Raw genomic sequence first — 23376 nt, 5'->3', positions numbered from 1 at the left:
TGTAAACCTCTTGAACTATCTCTTGCAAAGCCAGCCTGCACACACAGGAATTGTCTTGAATTAGTAGCCTGCCATTTAAACCCATGTTTCTTTTCTCATGGTGATTCAATTCTTTGTAAAACACCCACACTGTATCATTTAAAGAGAAACCTGTTCCAGAGACAGAAGAAAAGCTACAGTCTCAGAGTGTTAACATGCCACCTGTCCTGCAGAAAGGAGTGTCTTTTTTACTTGAACTCAGCATTATTCAATGTAATTCACTCTAGCGGGGAGAAGAGTCTGGCAAGGCTACACAACTGTAAACTAGTGAATGTGGGTGTTTTTATGTCATATATATATTTTACACACACACACACACACACACACACACACACACACACACACACAGACACACACACACACACACACACACACACACACACAGTATTAGGATGACCAGATGGGATGAAGGAAATATTAGGACACATGGGGGTGGGAGGGGAGAGTTCCACCGGTGGAGCGAAAAAAACACAACCAAAAAACCAGGAGTGCAAACACTGGTCGGGACGCGAGACACCAAACGCCTAAATATCGGGACTTCTGGTCACTCTACAACTCTATTGATAAAATATTCTTTAAAAAAAAATTGAAATGAATATACAGGGAGTAGCATAGAGATTGCTGTTAACAGCTACCTGGACTTCAATTATAGACCATTATCTGGCTACCCTTCCTTATGAGGAATAGAGCCTTACTCCACATTACGCTACAAGCACTTCCATTGAAATCAATAACGTAATGATAAATAAACCAACAACTCATAAATACAATTTCGAGACATGTTTCTTACTCAGCTCTAGAAAGGGTACAGGACGGATCCCTAGGACCCGATCATGACCCGAGTAGTGAGCACCTGCAGGTAAACACTCATGCCCTAGAGTTAAAATATGGTGGCTGAATTCTGGGCTGTGTCTTTAAGAGACATAGCGTAACCCACACAGCGTCTGGGTGTGGTGTTCTGTCCCATCAAGTGGCACTTAGGCTCACAGGGCACCCCCCATTATGAAAGCACTGTGCTATTGTAACACCAACCGACCCATTTTAGAGCAGACTCATTTAACTCTCTCTCTTTAAGTGGTCTGTCTAAATTACAGCAGCCTCCCCATGCTGCCTATGGGCCATAGCACTGGCCAGAATCTCTGCAGCAGTGCATGATGCACCCTCCCTTTGCATGCCTGCTAAGAGGGGGTCTTCAGAAGGTAGTCTTAAGGCTGTCTTTCACAGTGCCTCCAACAGAAATCCCTCTTCCCCCTAAAAACCCAAAACACCACAGATCTGGGGTTGTCACACAGCTCTGTGCTACTCTGACCATTTTACCCAGCATAAAAGGGCCAGAGTGAGGGTGAGGAGCTTGTATAGTGGATAAAAACCCTTTTGAAAGAAAATGACCCAGTGCTGTATTATTAAGTATTGGAATGAGAAAATAGGGTCTAGTTGCTGAAAAGATTTCCAATAATTCCATTCAGACATTTGATGTGAGAGAGCAATTTTTTTCTGGTGGAGGGAACTTTAAGAGTGCTTTCTCCCTGCATGCACATGTGTCTCCTGAAAGTGGAGGAACCTTAAAGAAATCCCTCATTTCCTAATTGCTACTGGCCTTCAGTTCCTGGCTGGAATGGCTTCTTATATTTCATTAAAAATATCCCAAGTACCCAGACGGGATGTGTGAACTTCGTCAGACCTAAAGCTTCCCGTACCACATTCCCTTAAATCAGTAGCTGTTTAAACATCAAGTAACAACAGCAGCAAAGAAGAGAATGTTTGTGCTTCGAGTAATATAACATTTACTCCAATAATTAGGTTTTAATTGCAGTAAAATGGCTGTAACACTCTGGGTAGGGAATGAGCACAGGAAGGAGCTGTGATAGAAGACAGGCGTATACAGATTAGGGAGCTGATGGAGAGCAAGAAATAACATTTTAAATCACGTTCAACATCTTAGGTTTGGAGCAAGAGATGAAAGAGAAAAATCTTAAAATCCTATTTGGATTCTAGTCTATTCAGGTTTTTATATCGCCCTCATCACCGCAGTATCTGAGCACCATTAAGTGACATCATGAACATCTGTCACATGTGGAATTTGTCACATGGGAAATTATTATTACTATTCTTTTTTAGGAAAGAAGAACATGAATGGGGGTGGGGAGGGATATGTTCAAGTGGAGATGGATTCTTCCTGTTTATATGGGCACAAGTTTGTTATGTCTGCAGGAGTGACAGTGTCCATGACACTGGGTCTACAAAAGGAAAGTGTGGTTCTTTGTCTCTCTCTAGTGCTAGTCCACATAAGAGAATATCAATCTGCTACTACTTTACGCTAATGGACATAGTCCTTGGGCTCAAACAGCAGATGTGCAGGTTTCAAGTGTAAGAGGTCCTTGGAACAAACCCTACTGTTGGCTTAAGCAGAGCTGGTGATATCTAGGCTTGGCAGAATTTGATTTTGACAGATAATATTGATATTTGTATGCATTTTTTAAAGATATTTATCAATTCAAATTTTCCAAATGATGAGGTGTCAGACCACGGGGGTGCTCAGCAGGGCTGCCCGGGGGGGGTGGTGGCAAGTGGAGCAATTTGTCCTAGGCCCCGAGCCCTGCGAGCCCTCCAGGTTTTTGGCAGCACTTCGGCGGCAGGCCCTTCACTCGCTCCGGGTCTTCGGCGATGGGCCCTTCAGTGCAGTGGAAGCCTCGGAGTGAGTGAAGGACCCACCGCTGAAGTGCTGCAGAAGCCTCGGAGCGCTGCCTGGTGAGTACAAGCGCTGCAAGTGGTGGGGAAAAAAAAGAAAAAGCTGCGATCGGTGGCACTTAGGCTGCTCCACGACCTCTGCTTCATTCTTTGGCTGCATTCGGCGGCGGGTCCTTCACTCCGAGAGGGACCCGCCACTGAATTGCGATGAAGACCCGGCCCTGCCCCAGACCCCCTGAATCCTCTGGGCAGCCCTGGGGCTCAGACAATAATTATTTAATGACAATTGATGGTTATTCAAAAAGTAAAAGCTTTATAACCATTAAAACACAAATTGCCAGCATCGTATGTCAAAATGTACAAAGTAAAGATCCTTAAATCAAACTATAACAAATTCTCTACTAGCATTTTTCGTACTTTGCTTATCTGTAAGTTTTGCTTATTACTGATGCAAACATTGTTTTTCATTGGCTTGCTTGTGTGTGGTGAAATCAGTCTTCACTGACATTTACCAATAGATGTTTAATCCTTCCAAGCCCAGTTCTATCTAGATTAATAAATATATCACACTTGTCCCAAGTAGTACTCAACCCTGGTTTGTGAAATAATGCTGACCATGTTTTGCACCAATTCAGCTGCACTATTTGTTGCCACGTGGGAGGTTTGCATGAAAGTGGGAGGTAGGGAAGGTATTTAAGAACATTCAGGGTAAGGGAAGTATGCAGAAGTGGGAGTGGTATGGAGAAATGCTGCATATGTGGAGAGAGAGAGGAATTAGTGTGGCTAACCAAAGAAGACTCATAGAGTCAAATACAGTAGAAAATCAGCACATTCGAGCCTCAGCAGAAGTTGGAAAGGAATAATAGTTCACTTCTAAATGTCTTCACACATTTCATATGACCTTTTTAGAAAAGAAAATACCTGAAAATATTGAGAATCTTGTCTTTCTGATTCCACTCACCACGCTACACAGTGAGATATGCTAATATGCAAAGATATTTGCACATCATCAGCACTTAGGCATCTTGTAATCTGTCATAAAGGGAAACTGTGTACAATGATGGCTATAAAGGACTGCACAAATGTCATAAGAGGATCAAGTCCAGTTCCCTGTCTCAGAGCCTGTGAAATTTAAGAGGGCATTTTCTTTTTTATTGAACATTCGCTCAGCTTCTATAATACTCAGCTGTTTATGTAACCGTAAAGTAAAGATTATCAAGGACAATGTCTCCAGGGGACTATGCGCAGCTACTATCCCACTTTAAATATTAAACCACAGAAAGGATTCTAAAATCACATCATGGGGCTGGTTTAAACCCACAGAAAGCAAGGAAATTCCAAGTTAAGACTGGAAATCCAGCCTGACATTCTGTCTTTAACTCAAACTGTTAGCAGGAGGGTGTTTCGGGCTTGCATTGCCTTGCTTTTGTGGGTGAAAAACAGATGCATAATGCTCCTTTAATGTCCCTTTTGTGGTTTAATTTCCTTTCAAACTGTCTGCAGCCCAACTCTGAATATTTTCTCTTAAAATAAACATTTATGGACTATTCATTTTTCAAATCTGATTTTTTTTAACTTTAAAGATGTCAGACTGGAGCCCCTCTGCTCAGGTCAGAACCAGGGAGGGTGTGGGGAAAATTGGCTCTAAGCCATCTTTCCACTCCCCTAATCCTACGCCCAAACAGAGGCTTTTCTGCATTTCTGTGTTGCTTAGCATTTGCTTCAGCACACTGCAATGCAACGTTCCGCCCTCCTCTCTCTTCCCCTGCTCACCCCCACTTCCATCCATGCCTTCAACCCATCCAGGAATTCCCCTGTGCCAGGGGATGGGAGTGGGTGGTATAGAACTGCATATGCTGTCTTTAGATCACCCAAGAATTCCCACTACATCAATCAGGGAAATTACAGGCACTGGCTTTCTCCTTTGCCTGGCACTGCTCAACCTCCATCCAGCCCCAGGCCCTGCCCCCACTCCACCCTTTCTCCTAAACCCCATCCCCCACCCTGCTTCTTCCCTCCCAGTTGCACCTCCTCCCCCAAGTGCGCCCCGTCCCTGCTCCTCCCCACTAGCACCTCCTGCCCACCGCGGAACATCTGATCACGGTGGATGGGTGTTGCTGGAAGAGAGGGGGAGGAGTCAAGTGGTGGGGCTGCCGGTGGTGGGAGGCACTGGGGGGGAGGGGAGGGGAAGAGCTGGCTGCCAGGGGGTGCTAAGCACCTGCTAATTTTTTTCCATCTGTGCTCCAGCCCTGAAGCACCCATGGAGTTGGTGTTTATGAGGGAAATCCACAACTAGGACATTCCTCTATCCCCTTTGCACTGAAGAAGCAGTTACCTATGCATGCTCAAAATACCACCTTTCTGTCACTAATTTCAGATGTTCCCAAACCACTGCAAGTGACTGATTGGCCCAAGACATAGGGAGTCTTTCAGTTGTAGTTTAGCAGTTAGAATCAGGTCCACGTGTGTAATGACAAAACCATTATCACTGAACATATCTTTTTAGTGGTCTTGTGATAACTCCAGTAGAGCTGCCCACAACATAAGAAACTGGTACTTGGCTGATATTCCCTTATTGGAAGTCTCAGCAGAGGGCGATGGGAAGGAACTGGAAAGCTTTCACTTCTAGTGTATACAGAGCTCTGTGTACATAGATCACATCTCATCCTTCAATGCTGGCATATTGCATTGGAAATGTAGTCATTTTAAAAAAAATCTGAAACCCGGAAATTTATTTTGTAATTACACATAAAAAAGGCAAATAGAAAAAGAAAAGCCAAAGGATCCGTGTGTCTGTATAGTTTCAGCCCCAGATGATTATTTTTGGACTTCTCTATTGGTCACAGAGAATTCAACAGAAGTGCAGGCAGGACCTCATTAATGAAAATGTACTGGAAAAAGCCCTGTAGCCTTTAATAAGGAGAAATAATTCTCTAATAGAATTCTCAAACCAACCTTTCGCAGGGATCTAACTCTAGTAAATCACACAGGATCAATCTCTAATCCCTTATATAGGTTTTTGAGAACAATTTCTTATGTTAGTAAATTCAACAGGACTTTGCCATGCAGAAATGCAATTTTAAGGACTGTAATTAAATCCCAAACTCATGTATATTCTGTAAAAGGTTGAAATTGTCTCCAGTTTGGGTTAGTTCAAGAATATTTCATTTGAGAGGGGTCAGGGTTTGCAAGATCTTTGTGTGCACTCTCATACTTCTCTCCATCTTCAGCACGAAGCAGTTCTGGTTTCCGCACCCTCTCAGATGCTAATTTGGGAAAAGCAGTTTTCACATTCAGCACGGAAAGACTGATAACTGAATCCACAAAGGAATGACACATTTTCAGGGATGAAGTGCAGGGGATGTGGACAATGGCTGTGCTTTCCCACTGCATAAATCCTCCTGACTCATCTGTCATTGTGTGAATCTACTGCACAAAAGCAGCTTTTACTTGCATGATTGGGCTTTATTTCACCAAGGCCATCACCATGGGCATGGGTCCTGTGCTATTCTTAGTATTAATCCACCCCACAGCAACATACTCTCCTGGCAGAATCTATCTATACAGATCAGTGACAAACTCTCACTTCCACTTCAATGTTCCCTGAAGTGCAGATACCCTGTTTATCATCAGAACAACAAGAAATCAATGAGCAATATTTCTGTACTATCGGGCGAAACTAACTGCAAAAGCAATACCCAGTTGATGCAAACCTGTTCTCTCTGTCGCCCATGAGAGTTTTGCCACTGATTTCAATGGGAGCAGAATCAGATCTAATGTGTTTATAATTATTATTATATCCATGTTATCTGTATTACATTAACATCTAGAGATCTCAGTTAGGGATCCATTGTGTTAGGCACCATCCAGGCATCTAATAAAAAATAAATCCCTTCCCAAGAGATCTTGTAGTTTAAACAAAATAATGCTAACCTGATACCAGGAAATCTTGGCAATAGCCAATATGCTTGCCCATTAAAAGTCATGTTTCAAAAGATACCTTCCCTTTTGCCCTTGAAAAAACTGCGTCTGTATTTTTGCACCTGCACTGAATTGTGGATGCAAATATGACTACCTGACCCTCACGGTAGGTGCAAACATTTGAACATATTTTAGGGGTTCAGAAATAGGAATGCAAATACAAACTGTATCTACAGAAAGAGAAGCTGTCAGTCCTTTACAAAATTTAGCCCTAAGTCTTTTAAATATCAATATGAGGTTGTCCGGAGTGTCTTCAATTACTTTAAACAAGCTATTGGAACCAGTTAGCTTTTTAAATCTGTGAATGCATGAATATGTTAATGGACAAAAACAGATGTACATTTGTGCGCCTATCCAAATCCCATTGGAGTTAGTAGAAACTGACTTCACTTGGAATTAGATCAGACCTTTATTTGCATGTGCAAATTCTTTGCTAACACCTATAGCTGTGGCATTTGCACTGGCAAACGAGCACTTCTGAGTCTAACTGGTTAACTGCACATTATAAGTGAAGTTACTCTGCCCTGTGAAAACAGCAAAGATTCCAGTGATGGAGGCAAGCTCAAGGGCACCCAGGGCTCCTTTGACACCCTAACATATTGGGAGCTAAGGCATGTTTGAGGGCTCCTGTTATCTAATTTCCCTTCTCCTCTTTCTCCTCCTGGGGAGTCTGGAGGGCCAATGTCAGAACTGCACCTCAGAGATGACCCGGCTGCATTATGAATTGGCCTGTAGCGGGTACAACTCCAGTCAACAGTCTCTCTAGCATCTGTGCTCAGACTTTCCTGCTGGTTCTTCCTCAGGCCTAGAAGTCCTGTTTAACATATATGTACAACAGTCTGCTCCTGCCACATGATACTGCTTTAGCTGCTGCCTCTGGATATGGTTTAAATTTAATCACACTCCACAAATCTCAATATAATTAAAAACCAAAAAGCGCTCCTTTATAAATCAGTCTTGATTAGTTTAACTGGTTTAAGACAAAATTCTGCTGCATATCAAGAAGAGGTAAACATGTCATGGGTGTTACTGCAAAGGAACTGTTTGCGGTATGCTAGACTTTAAGAGCTACATGAATATAATACTGGAAAAAATTTACGTCTCTCATACCATTCAGCCAACGGGAATCATGCTGCTCCGTCCTGATTGGATGATGGTGCCCCAGAGTTCGGAAAATGGCAAAATCTCTACCCATGAAGTCTGCTGCTGTCCCAGAGTACAATTCTCCATCTGCAGAATGATATGAGATAACTGTAAACATTCTGTTGAGACGTGAACACATATTGCTACCTGTTACACTATTCTCAAATCATTCAGTGATCATGAGTAGGCTCCAAAAATCATGAGATTGGCTTAAAAGTTGTGAGGTTTTAAAATGTAATTGGTGGTGGTACTCTTTATTTGCCATCTAGTTTCTGAGCCTTTGGGATGCACTGGGGTCACATTTTCAGGATTTTCTCTGCAACCACGAGGGCTAGAAATTTAATAGTTTTTTTTTTAATTAAAGCTGAGTTTCTCACATAATCACTTGCCTCAAGAAACTGGGGCATTTAAGAAAAGTACCAAATATTGCAATACTTGTGATAAAATAGCAAGAGTTGGCAACCTTGCTTTTATGTTATATTGATGGGATATAGGGACCCAGGCAGATCAGTGATATCATAGTGAAACTTTATTCCTCCTGTTGAACATGCATGCAGTTCCAGCTGTTATATCCTAGTGTTAATCTTGACATGTTTCTGATACATGTCTGCGGTTGTCTTTTCGGTACCCACTAAAGCAGCCACTTGAAGATATTAGACCCTGATTCTCAAGTAAGACTGGCAGTGATTTACACCTCACTTTGCACCACTGCAAATGGTTACACATGGTTTCAAGCTGTGGAGAATCAGGCCCATTGGTTCCCAGTTCAGAAAGTTGCTGAATTCTTTCCCTGAATTATTTACATGTGAACTGCTTTCTCATATCAGATTTTAATGATGAATTCTTTGGAAGCACTTTCATGAGCATCTTCCCCTGTTTGGGAATTAGAACATTTTTTGTTTCCTTTTTGTGAACTTTCTGCTTGCAAGACTGTCACTCAGTGGCACACATTTCTCTCAGCATAGGTAGTAGGGAAGGAGGATAAACCTTTCTGTGGCATCCAGCCCATAAGCAGTACACAGGTGGTCAAGTCTGAACTCAAACTCACATAATAACATAGACCCAGAAATGCCACTGCTAATCCAACCAGAAGGGTTACCAGGGACAAAGAATGATGTGGTCCCAATTCAAAAGGCGAAGCTCAAATCTCACAATAGATCCTTGCATTGTGCCACTGTTCACAGTAGTCCTAGACCACTTGGTGAAGAAATGAATTCCAAGAAAAAGAATTAGATACACAATTAGTATTTTATCCACAAGCAGTTTCAAGGTGCCAGATATATAGCCAAATGACGGTGCCAATTTTGCTAAGAGTAAATGCAGAGTTATTCCATGGAGTTACTCTGGATTTAGGAAGCTGAGAGTACACTTTGCAGGATTTGGCCCTTATAGTGCATATATAAGCAGATCCAGCCCAGATTTTCCCTGGGAAACTAAAATAAAAGTATGTCATTCCTCTCAACCAATATCGTCGTTAGACAGAAGGATAAATCTGAGGATGAAGCAACAGTTTTTTAAAGCTCCAGTGATAGATTTTTCTGGTCAGGCTGAATCCCACCATAGACTGATTTTCAAACACCCTTTTGGAACAAGCGTATGGTTCTCACGCCAATTTTAGATATTTCCATGGGGGGACAGCCATGTCCAAACATGCCTATTGGATAACATTAGCGTCCTTCCCCTGAAACACTGATAGCATAAAATTATCAATTGATGCTGGGTACCATATGGTATTGATGAAAGTCAGGAAGGGTGAAAACATGATAGCAGAAAGGTGTGGAATTGAATGAATTCACAGCAGAGATTATAAGCAAATAGACCAGTCGTGCCCAGCAGGAGATGTAATCAGAAGTGAAACAGAACAGAATATCATTAATTAACAATTTCTCATTCTTCTGTTTCATTTTCTACTTTTTTTTTCAAACAGGAGACAATCACTTAATTATAGTCCTTATTATGTACAGCATATGCAGCTGAGATTTTTAAGAACAACAACCCCTTTGGCTTGTGAAAAATGACTTTGATGCTCCTCTTAACCTTTCCTTAACCTTATCCTCATTTTCTTTTCATCCACTCCCAAGCAAGTCAGAATAAATCAATATAAATCAACAAAACCAGTTTTTTATTTCTAAGCTGTCAACAGATGGGAAAGTCACTCGAGGAAAAAAAGGATTCCAAATTTAATAATAGACTATTACAATTAAGCAAATAGTTCAACAACTTATTAAGATTTTTGTAATATTTTGCATTTTGGGGTCTCTCAGTGCTTGAGGATCTCATTCAACACACGAAGAACTGTAAAACTGTTGAGGTGCAGTCACCTCAAGAATGCAACATGGCTTCCTGTTTTGTGCCAGCTCATCACATGACAATTTAACATTATTGTGATCTGATCTGATCTGATGGAGATTGTCTTTGCCAGCAGTCATAGGTGGGGTGGGAATCTCACCAACAAGAAGCTGAAGGATACATTTTACGTAGAGTTCTGAACTGGGCTTGAACTTAGCTTTTGGAGGTCAAAAGGCAAGTTTTTGCTTTCTATTACAGCTACCTCTAAGTAGGGATGGGTGAGTATGTTTCAAGTAAATAACTATTTGACTCTTGGTCTACAACTTGAACTGATTCACTGAGATATGCAAGAATTCTGACAAGGTTCAATCCAGTGTCCATTGAGGTCAACAGACATTAGGTGAGGTCCTTATTGTGGGTACGGGTGAGAAATTGGGCTTTCATGGGTAAGAATTGCAGGACTGAATCCATTGTGTTTTAAAAATCATTTCTAATTTTTTGTACATCTGTGTCTCCTTGTTCCAGTTAGCATTAGATGCACAGGACTGCAGGAAGAGGTGTTCTTACTCTATTTCCAGCTCAACCAGGAGCAAGAAGTACCAGGAAACTCACAAGAGGGGTGAACCTCTTTCTGTGCAATTTTTCAGATTCAGGATAACCCCAAATGATTTCCCAGAACTTGAGTTTGAAATCTAGATCAAAATTTTGTCCCTTAGGTATAAGCATTAAGCACGTGAGAATCACTCATGGCTACTATAAATTTAAAAGGGTTTCTCATGCCATTGCTAAGCCCTCCAACCTCCGATTAATGCCTAAATGGACAGTATTTTCACTAGCAGCTTTAAAAAATATTGGAATTTACAGTTCAAAAAATTTACAATAATTTCTGAAGCTGAAAAAAACCAAATTGTCATTTTTCATTTATGTCCAGACAGCATAAAGAAATGGATATCGCTCCCTATACTGAGCAAATGCATAATTTTCTTTCATCAGCATGCAGCTCCTGTGTAAGGCGCTAGGTGTTGTGAAAACAAATCTCTTTGGCCAAAAGAACCGGTGTTGACACATGTGCACAAACAGATATATTGTATATTAACTTTCCAAATACAGAGGTGACTATTACAGTGCACAACCACTCTGTTTCTCATTGTAAATCTTTTGGAAAGAACAGTTTTTCCTGATCCATTGAACTTCAAGAACAATTTTCAGATTTTCTTAGATACCAAGATGCCTGAAATTAAACAATGTTCATGTATCTTTTGTACTTTTTTGTCTTCAGCTCTTAACGATAAAAGAGTTGCTTAGTTCTTGGACATTACTGAAGTTTGAGGTTCTTGTTTTAAGGTCAGGATCAAATTTAGCTGTCCAAGGATGAAGATAAAATTAATGCTGGAATGGGCAGGTTACTGCAACAGGTTGGAAAGAGTTCCCTAATGAAATCTGGTACCAAGTGGACAGAGGACTGCCTCAGACTATTAAGGCTAGATGTGACAGAATGTTAGCAGGACCACCCTGATCACTTATGTTGCTGCAGCATGAAGAAGGCTGAAGACTCAGCGGTGAGCAATTAAATAATTTTTGATGGGGGATTATGAGCACCTGGGCTAATGATGTAATTGGGAGCATACAAGTAGAAGAAACAGGAAGTAAAGTGGGATTCAGTGAGGGAGGTGTGCTGATGAGGGAGGCTGTGTGGCAAACACCTGCTATAAGATCTCTGTGTTATGTTCTGTGTGTAAAAATGTGGAGAAATAAAAGATAACATGGTGAATGGAAAACAGCTTGGACATCTTTATGATTATTAGGTACCAGGAATAGGCTGGACAGTGCAGCACACCGGGTAACATCGGAGGCACGCTATGACACATGGACACTCAACAATGGCTTGACTTTGTTCCCACTGAATTCAATGGCAAAACTTCCATTGACTTCAGTGGGACCAGTTGGGCCAAATACGAAGAGATTTTTGAAAATCCCAGATGGGATTTTCAGAGGAACTTAATGATTCCAATACTATTGATAGTCAGTGCAACTGGACTGTCTAATTCCTTGACATATCTTTGAAAATCCGTAAAGCCTAAGTGTCTCAGACTAATTCGTTAGTTAATAATCTTCTCTTAGAATCATAGAATAGTAGGACTGGAAGGGACCTCAAGAGGTCATCTAGTTCAGTCTCCTGCACTCAATGCAGGACTAAGTATTATCTAGACCATCCCCGACAGGGGTTTGTCTAACCTGCTCTTGCGATTTTCATAGTTGAAATGCACCCTACGTTTCCCTTTTCCTCCTGTCCTGTAATAGATGAAAGCAGTGCCTTGGGAGTAGATACTCCTAACACTTTCATGTATTAACATGCTCACATGCCGGTTGTTTAGTTAGCAACATACAGATAAGGAATGATGGGTAAAGAATGGCTTGCATTCTTGAGAGCATGTTCACAACTGGCATCTACTCAGAGCAAAGTAGTAATAGCTACCTTTACTGAACATTAACAAATAATGAATAATGTTTGCAAGTGGATGGAGTGAGAAACATATTTTGAAAATATACTAGAACAATTTAATAATGATGAAATGTTTCTTTAAAACACGATTGAATTTTATCAGGAAACTCTGTCATATTTCTTTCAGATGAGACAAAAATGGAATACCCTGAATACTAATGGCTATTAAATATCGTAGGGCACTTTTTGCGTATTAATCTTGGTGTCCCTCTGAAATTCCAACTTGGGCAATCACATTCTACTCATCTAAAATTTGCCTTGTTGTTTCTGAGTCAAGAATTTATTCTTTGCCTTCACTCTTAAAAAAAGTCATTGTTTAGGGTTGCTGGTAGTATAGAAGCTATGTTACACCTCAGAGGTGGCTGCATATTAGTGACAGTTGAGTGATCATTTTAAATATCCACAGAAAAAACCTTGTGAGTATGTGTGAGTGCAAATTGCAATCCCTGGCCTTGAAGAAGGCAGCTGCAGTAAAGATGATATTCACTTAAAGGAAAAGGCAGGAGAAAGTACAGCTGTTTCCTTCCAAAGAGCTTTACTATGGCAGTGGTCCCCAAACTGCAAGGCGCACCGCCCCCTCGGGAAGCACAGAGGAACATTCAGGTGTGTGTGGCAGGGTCCAGGCCAGCCCCCCATGGAGGGCGGGGAATGAGTGTCACCCAGCCCTGCTCTGCCCCAGTCACAGCTGCAGATCTAGCCCCAGCCTCGGGCCCTGGCTGCTGCCCCACTCCAGGCCCCCAACTCCTGGCCCTGACCACAGTTCTGCTCCCGGCCCCACCCTCTGACTGCGTTTCCTGCGTGGCGTGGGCTGGTTCCATTACAGGTAAGGGGGAGTGTGACAGAAAAAGTTTTGGGACCACTGTACTATGGGGAAGGAGTTGTGGCTCAATCAGCTCATCTCCCAGCCAGCCTGGCTCCACCCTCTTCTGGGTCAACCCCACCCACTTAGAATGTTGTATCTGCTGCCTCAAAGACCACATAGGTGTAGTGGGGGTTGTGCTTACCACCAGACCAACTTTCTGCCGGAGGGCCACTGGCAGAGTAAGCCATTGGAAACCAGTGAGTGATTCTGCTCCCCACTTCATAAAGTACTTAGGGAACTTTTTTAGTAAAATGTAGCATTATAATGTAGACCAGGGGTAGGCAACCTGTGACACGCGTGCTGAAGGTTGCACGTGCGCTGACTTTCAGTGTCACTCACACTGCCCGGGTCCTGATCACTGGTCCGGGGGGCTCTGCATTTTAATTTAGTTTTAAATGAAGCTTCTTATACATTTTAAAGACCGTATTTACTTTACATACAACAACAATAGTTTAGTTATATATTATAGACTTATAGAAAGAGACCTTCTAAAAATGTTAAAATGTATTACTGGCACATGAAATCTTAAATTAGAGTGAATAAATGAAGACTTAGCACATCACTTCTGAACGCTTGCCGACCCCTTGATGTAGCCCAAAGCACAGTGTGGCAATAAGGAAACCAATAAGAAGCCTTAGAGAGGCAAAAATTGTCCTGTGGTTTAAAAAGGAAAAAAAAAATCAATCTGCCTGATTTTCAAGAGTACAAGTAAGCACACTACTTGAAGCCTGAGTCAAAACCAAATAAGATGCTCAGGATAATGATCTATAGCCAGGAAATATATATTTAAGACAAATGAAAAAAATACTGAGCAGCAAGAATGTGACTAACCTGACAAAGGCAAAGATTTGTTAAAAACATTGAAAGCAAAGCCAAAGGAAATAAAATAATCATATTTGTGCAGGACCGGGTAAAAAAAGGAATGTGAAAGGTTAGACTCTTGACTTTGTGTGGTTGCATACCATGTGTATCACGTAATACTGGCTTGTCATCATCCCTTTTCTTTATTGAATATTAAAGTAAATAGTCAAGTCAATCCCAGGGGAGCAGCTCCATCACAAATTAAAGTTGCCCCCGGCATTAATTTATACACCAGCCTTTTAGGCACATGGTTCTTTCCTTTTCATTTGGAGTAAGGACAGGGTGCAAGTTGAAGCAAGATATGTGCTTCTTTATTGTTTACAAAACTGTGTGGCCCCAGGGCAGCTCATCACCTGTGACCATTAGGGCTACCTCAGGACTAAGTATTTTTGCTGTCTTTTATGAGCAAATGCAGTGTAAATGGAGCATGAATATTTATTGGGTAAAGACCTACAATTACCAATGTTTGAAAAGTAATAGAGAATATAACTCACGCTGGACTAGTTTTTATCTTCTGGAGTGTTTTGAGGGGACACAGAACAGTGAATTTTTGAAATCCCATTGATGCCTCCTTGACGCTGATGCAGCATCAGACAATTGGATCTTGAGTTATAACTACTGATCTTGATCCACAAAGTCATATATCAAGGACAAAGCTACTGTAGCAAAACCCATGAAATTTTAACTGCTCAGGTAAGGGGAAAGGGAAAAAATGCCTTTTTATTTCCTTCTCACACAAGACTCCTGTGCTTTGTTATAAGAACAAGGTAAGAAAAAGGAGAAGGAAAAATTAGACATTAAAATAAAAAGGAAAGCTGAGATTTTTAATGCAGTGTAGGGGGTTTTGACACACATCTTCCATTAATTTAGCAACTCTTGATTTAATAACCGTTAATTCAATGAAAGATTGGGGGAGGGATAGCTCAGTGGTTTGAGCATTGGCCTGCTAAACCCAGGGTTGTGAGTTCAATCCTTGAGGGGTCCATTTAGGGAACTGGGGTAAAAATCTGACTGAGGAGTGGTCCTGCTTTGAGCAGGGGGTTGGACTAGATGACCTTCTGAGGTCCCTTCCAACCTTGATATTCTATGATTCTAATGTGTGTCTAACTCTCCTAGGCTGCTTTGCAAAACTCAGCCAGAAAATCTAAACAGGCTCAATGAAGCAATAGTAACTTTGGGCCCGATTTTGTAAAGGTATTTAGGCACAAAGAAGGGTCTGATGTGGCAGCAGCAGCAGAAGGTCAGCACAGTTGTTCAGACAGCCCAGCTGGCTCATTGATGGCTCAAGTAGAAGGAGTAAGCCAATCAGACAGCTGCAGGCCTTGGATGCTCCAAGAGAATGTCCTCTGGGGTTTCACCTTCCAGGTTTAGTGAGAGGCTACTTCACCCATCTCCCTTGGTGCTGATGAATGAAAGTCAGCATTCCAGAGACCCCACAAGCCCAGATTCTAGACCCTAGCACACACAGACAGTCAGCTGGAGAATCAGGTTCTTAGAGTTCATATGTGGAAATTCCTGAGTATCCCTTGTTCCCACTGACTTCAGCTGAAATTAAGAGTGCAACACTTGCCATCTCAAGCTTTCAATGGGGAAACAAGCAAAACTGCTGATATTTGAGGCATCTTTTATATAGTCACTTTATTTTCAAAACACTTGGATAAACCATCTGCCAAATAATCAACCTGGAATTATTTTAACATAGAACCCTCACCCCAAAAACAACAACAACAAACCCACAACCATTGAGAAATAGTGTGAAAGGGAAAATGTAGCAAACTTGTATTTCTCTATAGAGAAAGTAGGTCTCATTCATTTTATGCTGCCACACGTACCTATTAAAAGAGAAGCTGTCAGCAATTTGGGGTCATAGGGGCTTTTCCCTCGTCCATTTTCAAAATGTGAATCCTCCAGTTTAAAAATGATGTCCTGTTGAGGAAAAGAAAAAACTAATACAATTATCTGACAAAAGGACACTAATATTGAGTCTGATACAGTATAGTGTTGCATCCAAGATAGCCACAGAGGACCAGATCCTCAGTTGGGGCAAATTGGAATATCACCAGTGAGGTCAATGAAGCTACACCTACCTGCAGCAGCTAAGAATCTGGCCCAGACTGTCTGTCTAACAACTAAAATGACATTGCTGAACATTAGTCAAAAATCATTCAGACAACTCCTGAGATCTAGTCTAATCCTCATATATTTGTAATAACTTTGCATTGCTTTCACTGGGAGTTTGCCTGAGTAAGGACTGAGTAAAGATCTTGGTGTCTGGACTTTGTATCTGGAATTAAAAAAGGTGAAGCATGTTTCACTGATCACGATAGCCACATTTCCCAAGGAGAAATCTTGGCATAAATTGCAGTGTTGCATCCTGCTCCAGCCAACTTGGGCTTTTAAAGACCAGCATTACCCTTATCGCCAGACTCTGTTCATTCACATGATTAGTAGTCATTTCTTTCAGTACTTTTCTGTGCATTACTTTTTAGTTCTATGAACTGGGGGAACAGCATGATGAGATATAAATGAGATCAAATAAAACCTCAGCCAATTCTAAACAAATCCGGGCCAATAAATACAAAACAATGGGTTTTCAGTACATTTAATTATTTTTCATTGGCTCAGGGCCATATTTGCCAATCAAATTAAGCACAACATTTCTAGTTTTTGCAAGTGGGTAAAATCCACATCTCCCATGTAAAGCCAGAATATATGCTGGGGAGAGATTTCCTTCTCATCCGTACATGCCATGGACAGGGCCACCCAGAGGGGGGCGCAAGTGGGGCAATTTGCCCCGGGCCTCACAAGGGCCCAATGAGCCTCTCTGGATTTTCGGCGGCACTTCGGCGGCGAGACCTTCACTCGCTCCAGGTCTTCGGCGGCAGGTGCTTCAGTGCAGTGGAAGCCTCAGAGTGAGTGAAGGACCCGCCGCTGAAGTGCTGCCGAAGCCTCGGAGCGCTGCCTGGTGAGTACAAGTGCTGCAAAAGGTGGGGAAAAAAAAAAGAAAAAGCTGCGATCGGCGGCTCTTAGGCTGCTCTACCGCCACCGCTTCATTCTTTGGCTGCATTCGATGGCGGGTTCTTCACTCTGAGAGGGACCCATCGCTGAATTGTCACCGAAGACCCGGCTCTGCCCCAGGCCCCCTGAATCCTGTGGGCGGCCCTGGCCATGAACTATAGTTACAGATGCAGTTTACTATAACCCTCTTTTTCCCCTTCCTTGCCCACTGGATTATAGTTGGCGTCCCATTGTGTTAGGTGCTGTACAGATGCATACAAAGAAACAGTCCTGTATTTTAGGCCTAACACAATATTAGTAGTTTAAAGCAACTAAGGCACATGATATTTTTCTTCCAATATCTTAACAACTTGCCTCCATATTTTCTCTCATCTTCCTTTTCTCATTCCCTTCATTCACACCTTGCCATTTACCTAGTCACCTCCTGTAAGGACTCTATGCCTTCTCTTATGCTATCTCCCTATGCCTGAGGATCCTCTCTGTTCTGCATCATGGCATCTCTCTCTTCTCCTTCAACCTCTCTTTTTTCATTTAGTCTTCAAACTATGATCTTCATTCCACCACTCTAACTCTATTTCCTGACTTTGCTCCCTCAAATAATTAATTGTAGCATATTAACTTACAAAAAATGAAAACTTGATCTGAACTTTAGCTGCACACCCCAAATCTAGTTCTTGCATAATAAATTAAAGGAATAAGCAGATGACATTATTTATGCTGGACAATAGTAACAGAAAATGGCACTAATGCTATAAGCCATTTTTAATAAAAATGTTATCATCAATATATATTTCCTTGGGATTCTTTCATTAATTCAGATAATTGCTCAACCTGTACCCCAATGGATACTTGATAATGTTACAAGTTACTGCCATGACTGTTTTAATATCATCCCAAGGTAATCCAGCGTGCCATTATGAGACAAATAAGAAACAGATGTGGAGAATTATTCGATAGATGAAGGCCTTGATTTTAGACTCCATTGTAGCAGTTTGATGACACTGTGATTCCATTAATAATGGTTTATGACTGGCATAGCGGAGTGGAAAATCTGGCCAACAGAATATACGGATGATATATTCATATCTCTTGTGATATATTCATATCATTCAAAGCTCTTGGGTTTGGGGGAATAACCCCTTTGAAATAAAAGGAAAAATAGAGAAATCCCACAGTGTTTCAATATTTGAGTTTAAATACTATGTAAATATGTTAATTAAGTTCCCAAATCTATCAGCAAGAAATAATAATAATAAATGTATAATTGTTAGGTGACCCATAAATATATCATTGTTAGTCTGAAGGCCTCTGGAAGCATGCTCCCCTGGAAGCATAACCTACTACAAGTAGGGCAACTTGCTCAAATACATTTAAGTGCAGAAGTCACAGTAAAACCTCACCCCTTTAGATAACAAACAAGCAGTAAACAGAGCAAATTATTAAGAAGATCTTGCACACACTCAGAAATAAGAGCAAGAAGCAATAAACAAGGAATCTGATTAGAAACAAGCATTTGGTTACGTGTTTCTGTACTTTGTGGCATTTAGGTCCAAATTCTGCTCTCAGAGGAGATCATCAGTAGGAGATTGGGATCTCCATGCATTAATCCGAGGGCAGCATTTAGTCCTTAAAGTTTCTATAAAAATGTGCACTTGATCATTTTCAAGAGTGCTGGACATAGATCCAAAATGGAAACTCAGTTCAAATAATAAATAAAGGCAAGAAGCTTTTAGCGAGACAGTATGCAAGCTATTTGCCCTTGGAAAAGTGCTTGAACATATAATTTGGAAACCTCCTGGGCTTTATAATTTGAATGCAAAGCATCACATCTCAGTGAATCAGCAAATCCCTTATCCATAAATAGCAAGAAGTACATAGTGGGCTCACAAACTGCTCCCTGTTTCAAAATTGTTTGAAGTCTATTATATAATCAGAGATTGGAATTCATGAAAAAGCAAGCTGGTAGCAAGATGAAATAAAAATCAGATAGATTTCAAAGAAAGGTTATTGCAACAAAATGACCCATGGACCTGATTCTCATTTACATTAAGGCCGCTCCCTCAGCTATGCCTGGCTAGAGCAAAGAAACCTAAAAATGGAGGGAAATGTAATGTATCCCCACTTTAAGGCCCCTTCATATCCTTAGTGTAAATGAAATTCTGGCGCCCATATACTAAACATACAATAGCTTCATTTATTCGCTATGTGAATTATAAAAGTCTTTAGGTTTGGTTTCCTATAGATGCTCCCAAGTAATTCAAGTCAACCCTAATGTAAAAGAGGGAAGAAGGATAATCCTGGAGGTAAAGCCTGAGAGACAGAAGGTGCAAAGCTTAGTTGTACTTATATTTTCCCAATGTTTTGGAGCATGAGCTTTTGTGGATGAATACCCGTTTCGTCGGATGCATGACAAACTGACGAAGGGGGTATTCACCCACGAAAGCTACTGCTCCAATACGTCTGTTAGTCTATAAGGTGCCACAGGACTCTTTGCTGCTTTTACAGATCCAGACTAACACGGCTACGCCTCTGATACTTATATTTTCCCATTGACTTAAGCTGAATCAGGATTGGGCCCTGGGCTTCTATTCCTGGTTTTGCCACAGATTTTTAGTATGTCACTTAGGCCAAACTTTTCTAAAGTGGATTCATACAGCTAGGTACTTAGAGTCAAATTTTCAAAGATATTTAGGTCTCTAACAAAGCAGGTAAGAGCTTAGTAACTCCCATTAACTTAAACAGGCGTTAGGTGCCTAAACCGCTTAGGTACTTTTGAAAATCCCACTAGACACCTATCTGCATCTTTAAGTGGCTAAATAGCTTTGAAAATCTGGTTCTTAGACTTTGGTAGAATTTGGGCAACTAACTCCATTAGGCTCCTTTGAAAATCCCACTCATAATTCAGGCCCCAATTTTTAGGCCCTGTTGATTTAAATGGGAACTGTGATTGCTCAGGACCTCTAAAAATCAGGCCATCTTTACTTAGGGCTGAACTTCAGAGACCCAATTTTAAAAGTTTGACTTCAGTTTCTCAGTGGCTCAGATACACCTGGTTAGCCTCAAAACACTCCTCTAGTATCCAGGGTTGTTTTGAGTCTGAATGATTTAATAGTTATAAGGGATTCAAGATCTGCAGAAGAGCATTGCTTATTTATACAAATGCAAATGATGATTAAATACATGCAATTCAAATGGGCTGTTCACAAATAGTTGCCTTTACTTATTTGCTATTCATTATTTCTGATGTGTGAGTGGTCATCTAAGTCACACTGTATGCTTCTCTTCCGTGATTGGATGAAAAAGCTGTTAAAACAGTTTGTCAATGTCAATTACCAAATACTCTTGTTCACACATAAATATCTTTGTTTGCATGGTAATACCGATGTTCTTAGGAAGAACAGGCACTCCCCAAATCTCTGTGCAACATAAGTGAATAAAGAGGGACACAAGCACGATCAAAGTGAACAATTGTTTGAAATAAGAATAAATGTTTGTGAACATTTGTTTTTGCAATATTTGACAAGCTTTAGTTGGCAGACTAGTTTGTGTGTCTTTCTCAGAATGGTTGTAGGGTCAGTATGCAAACCTCACTCACTCTACCTGTTCTGTAACTCTGCCTAAATCCTGACTGTATTAAATACAAGAAGAAGAACTTGTTTTAAATAAATGAAATGACTATAGAAACCCCAAATAATTTCATTATACTATTTTCTCTGTACAAGATGACCTAGCAAAAGTAGCATAATCAGAAAAAATGCACGACATGAATGTCATGTTAACCTTGATTGATTAGTAAAGACACCAAAAAATCCCATCTCAGTGGCATACCAGACATTAGATAGCATCAAGAATATTGAACAATTCTCAGGGACACTGAGAATTAGAATCCCTTTGTATAGCAACATTCTGGGGTGTCAAGTGTAATATATCACGTACATCACTGTCTGGCTCTAACAGAATGACCTCTGGAAACATAAGTGCTATACAATGATTGTCTGTTCTAGCTGAGCTATTAAGTAGACAGCATATGTAAGCAATAAGAAACACACTCCTAAAACCGATACATACAATTGAACTATACAATTTAAAAGTCTCAGTTCTTTGAGTGATTCCCTCCCCAGGCTCCTTATTTTCCATAATAAATTTAGAACAGGAATAATGGATTCCAATTGTTTTAGCAGATTCTACTACTATGTTAAATAAATTACAGGGCCATACTTTATTAGATGATTGTGCTAGTTTTCTATGGTTATTTTTAGCAATCAAGACCACTGCTTTCCCCCTTTGTCTTCTGGATTTCCTGTATGTTATTAGACTGTGGTGAGGTCAGGCATCAGAGGAAATAACAGCAGTGTTAACTCCTAGACCCAGTGTTTTATGAATTACTAAACATCAGTGATGTCATAGTAATAAATCTTGCCCCGTCTCAGTCTTGTCCCATTGTAAGTAAATGAAATTAGCAAAGGTGTTGTTATATGCAAGAGGCTTTCTGATGAGAAAGAAAATGGTAGCTCCGGGGGAATGTTTGTAAAATTGGCTTCTATAATCAGGGTTCAGTTTAGCAAGAGTAAGATTCTGCAGTTGTTCTGGGGAATTTTCACATCTGATTTGGGTGTTGAATGTATCCTCCACACGTGTGTACACACACACAAATGGTGATCAAGCATTTGTATAGCAATATGTAGACAGGAATTAAGTAGAGTGGCATAAGGCCAAGCTTTTCAAATGTAGCTGGTAATTTTGCATGTTTCAACTTGAAATCCCTTGAAGAGCACTGATTTTCAGAAAGTTCTTAGCACCCTCTGAAATCACCCCCTTCCCAGCGTGTCTAACTGAACACTTTAAAACTGAGGTACCTAAAATCATTAGCCATATGTCTCCATTATGTTTAGCTTGTTTGCTTCATTCTTATTTTTAAATTACATGGTATAAAGAAGAAAATTCTGAACTACCAACAAAAGGGAGGCCCAATTAAATCAACTGCTTGACTGCTTTCCTGAATCAGGGTCTAAGTGGGTGATAAAATGATCAACAAAGGTCCAGAAGACACATTGTAAGAATTCCCCTCAAAGTGTTCCAGGGTAGGGCTCTGTGGAGGTGCAGGAGAGGCCACTGATTTCACAATACCGCAAGTCAAATGAACAGGAAATCCCAGTAGGGATTGTATTATCTGTTCCATCCCATGAGTCTGACACACCACCCCCATGAGCGGGTGGGATTTGAATCCTTGTGGACTATCTTTGTTTTGGGGATGAATTCCATGCACCACAACCCCTGCTTGGTTTACTCAGACTTTGTGTAGGGAGGTTGAAATTCACCTTTGCAGAAAGTGTTTATCTTTAAGTACACTTTAATATAACTGCACTGTGTGTAGAGTTGGGAAATTATAGAGCTCGATCCATCTATGCTTAAGTCAATGCAAGGCTTTCCATTGACTTCAACATCTGTTAGACTGGGCCCTGAAACATGATTCCTGGATTTTAATCCCAGCTCTACCGCTCACTTCCTGTGTGACCTTGGGCAAGTCTCTTAACCATTTTGTGTCTCAGTGTCAACATCTGCAAAATGGGGATAATAGTATTTACTTCACTCAAACGGCCATTGAGAGAGTCAACTGTTTGAAAAGGCTGGAATGCAAGATACCACGTGGAAGATTATCACAATTTTAACTCTGACAATTTTGCAATGATAACTTATCTTCAGTCTTCATTCCCTACAGTGACTTGTCATATGAAACCACACGGTCATACCATGGTCTACTTTTATCTTTCTTTATAATGGAAGAATTAGGTCCTCAACACATCAAAAACTGATATTGCAAAGGGGAAAAATACCTTTGAAATGATTAATTCTATTGTGTGCATGGAAACGTAAGTAATGTTAGACATAATTATAACTTCTCTCTGTCAAAAGTTACAACTACTCACAGCAGTATTTTTAAGAACAATGCAGTTTTCTAGTACAGGTTGGATTTTTTTGTAATAACAAATAT

General features: G+C 40.8%; 1 protein-coding gene across 2 annotated transcripts in view; it reads right to left on the bottom strand.

Annotated features, from left to right (window-relative positions):
• The window catches only part of SEMA3A (semaphorin 3A), a 209648-nt gene that overhangs the window by 70151 nt on the left and 116121 nt on the right, over nucleotides 1–23376 (bottom strand). For both annotated transcript variants that reach the window (XM_030561793.1, XM_030561881.1), the window contains 2 exons: nucleotides 16199–16292; nucleotides 7819–7938 (listed from right to left, as the gene is read on the bottom strand). In XM_030561793.1, coding sequence (XP_030417653.1) covers nucleotides 7819–7938; nucleotides 16199–16292 — 214 coding nt within the window. The remainder of the gene's footprint in view (nucleotides 1–7818; nucleotides 7939–16198; nucleotides 16293–23376) is intronic.

The sequence above is a fragment of the Gopherus evgoodei genome, chromosome 1 (assembly GCF_007399415.2).
Source record: "Gopherus evgoodei ecotype Sinaloan lineage chromosome 1, rGopEvg1_v1.p, whole genome shotgun sequence".
NCBI lineage: Eukaryota > Metazoa > Chordata > Testudines > Testudinidae > Gopherus > Gopherus evgoodei.
The sequence above is the reverse complement of the archived record's forward strand: the minus strand, read 5'-3'. Positions and strand labels throughout refer to the sequence as shown.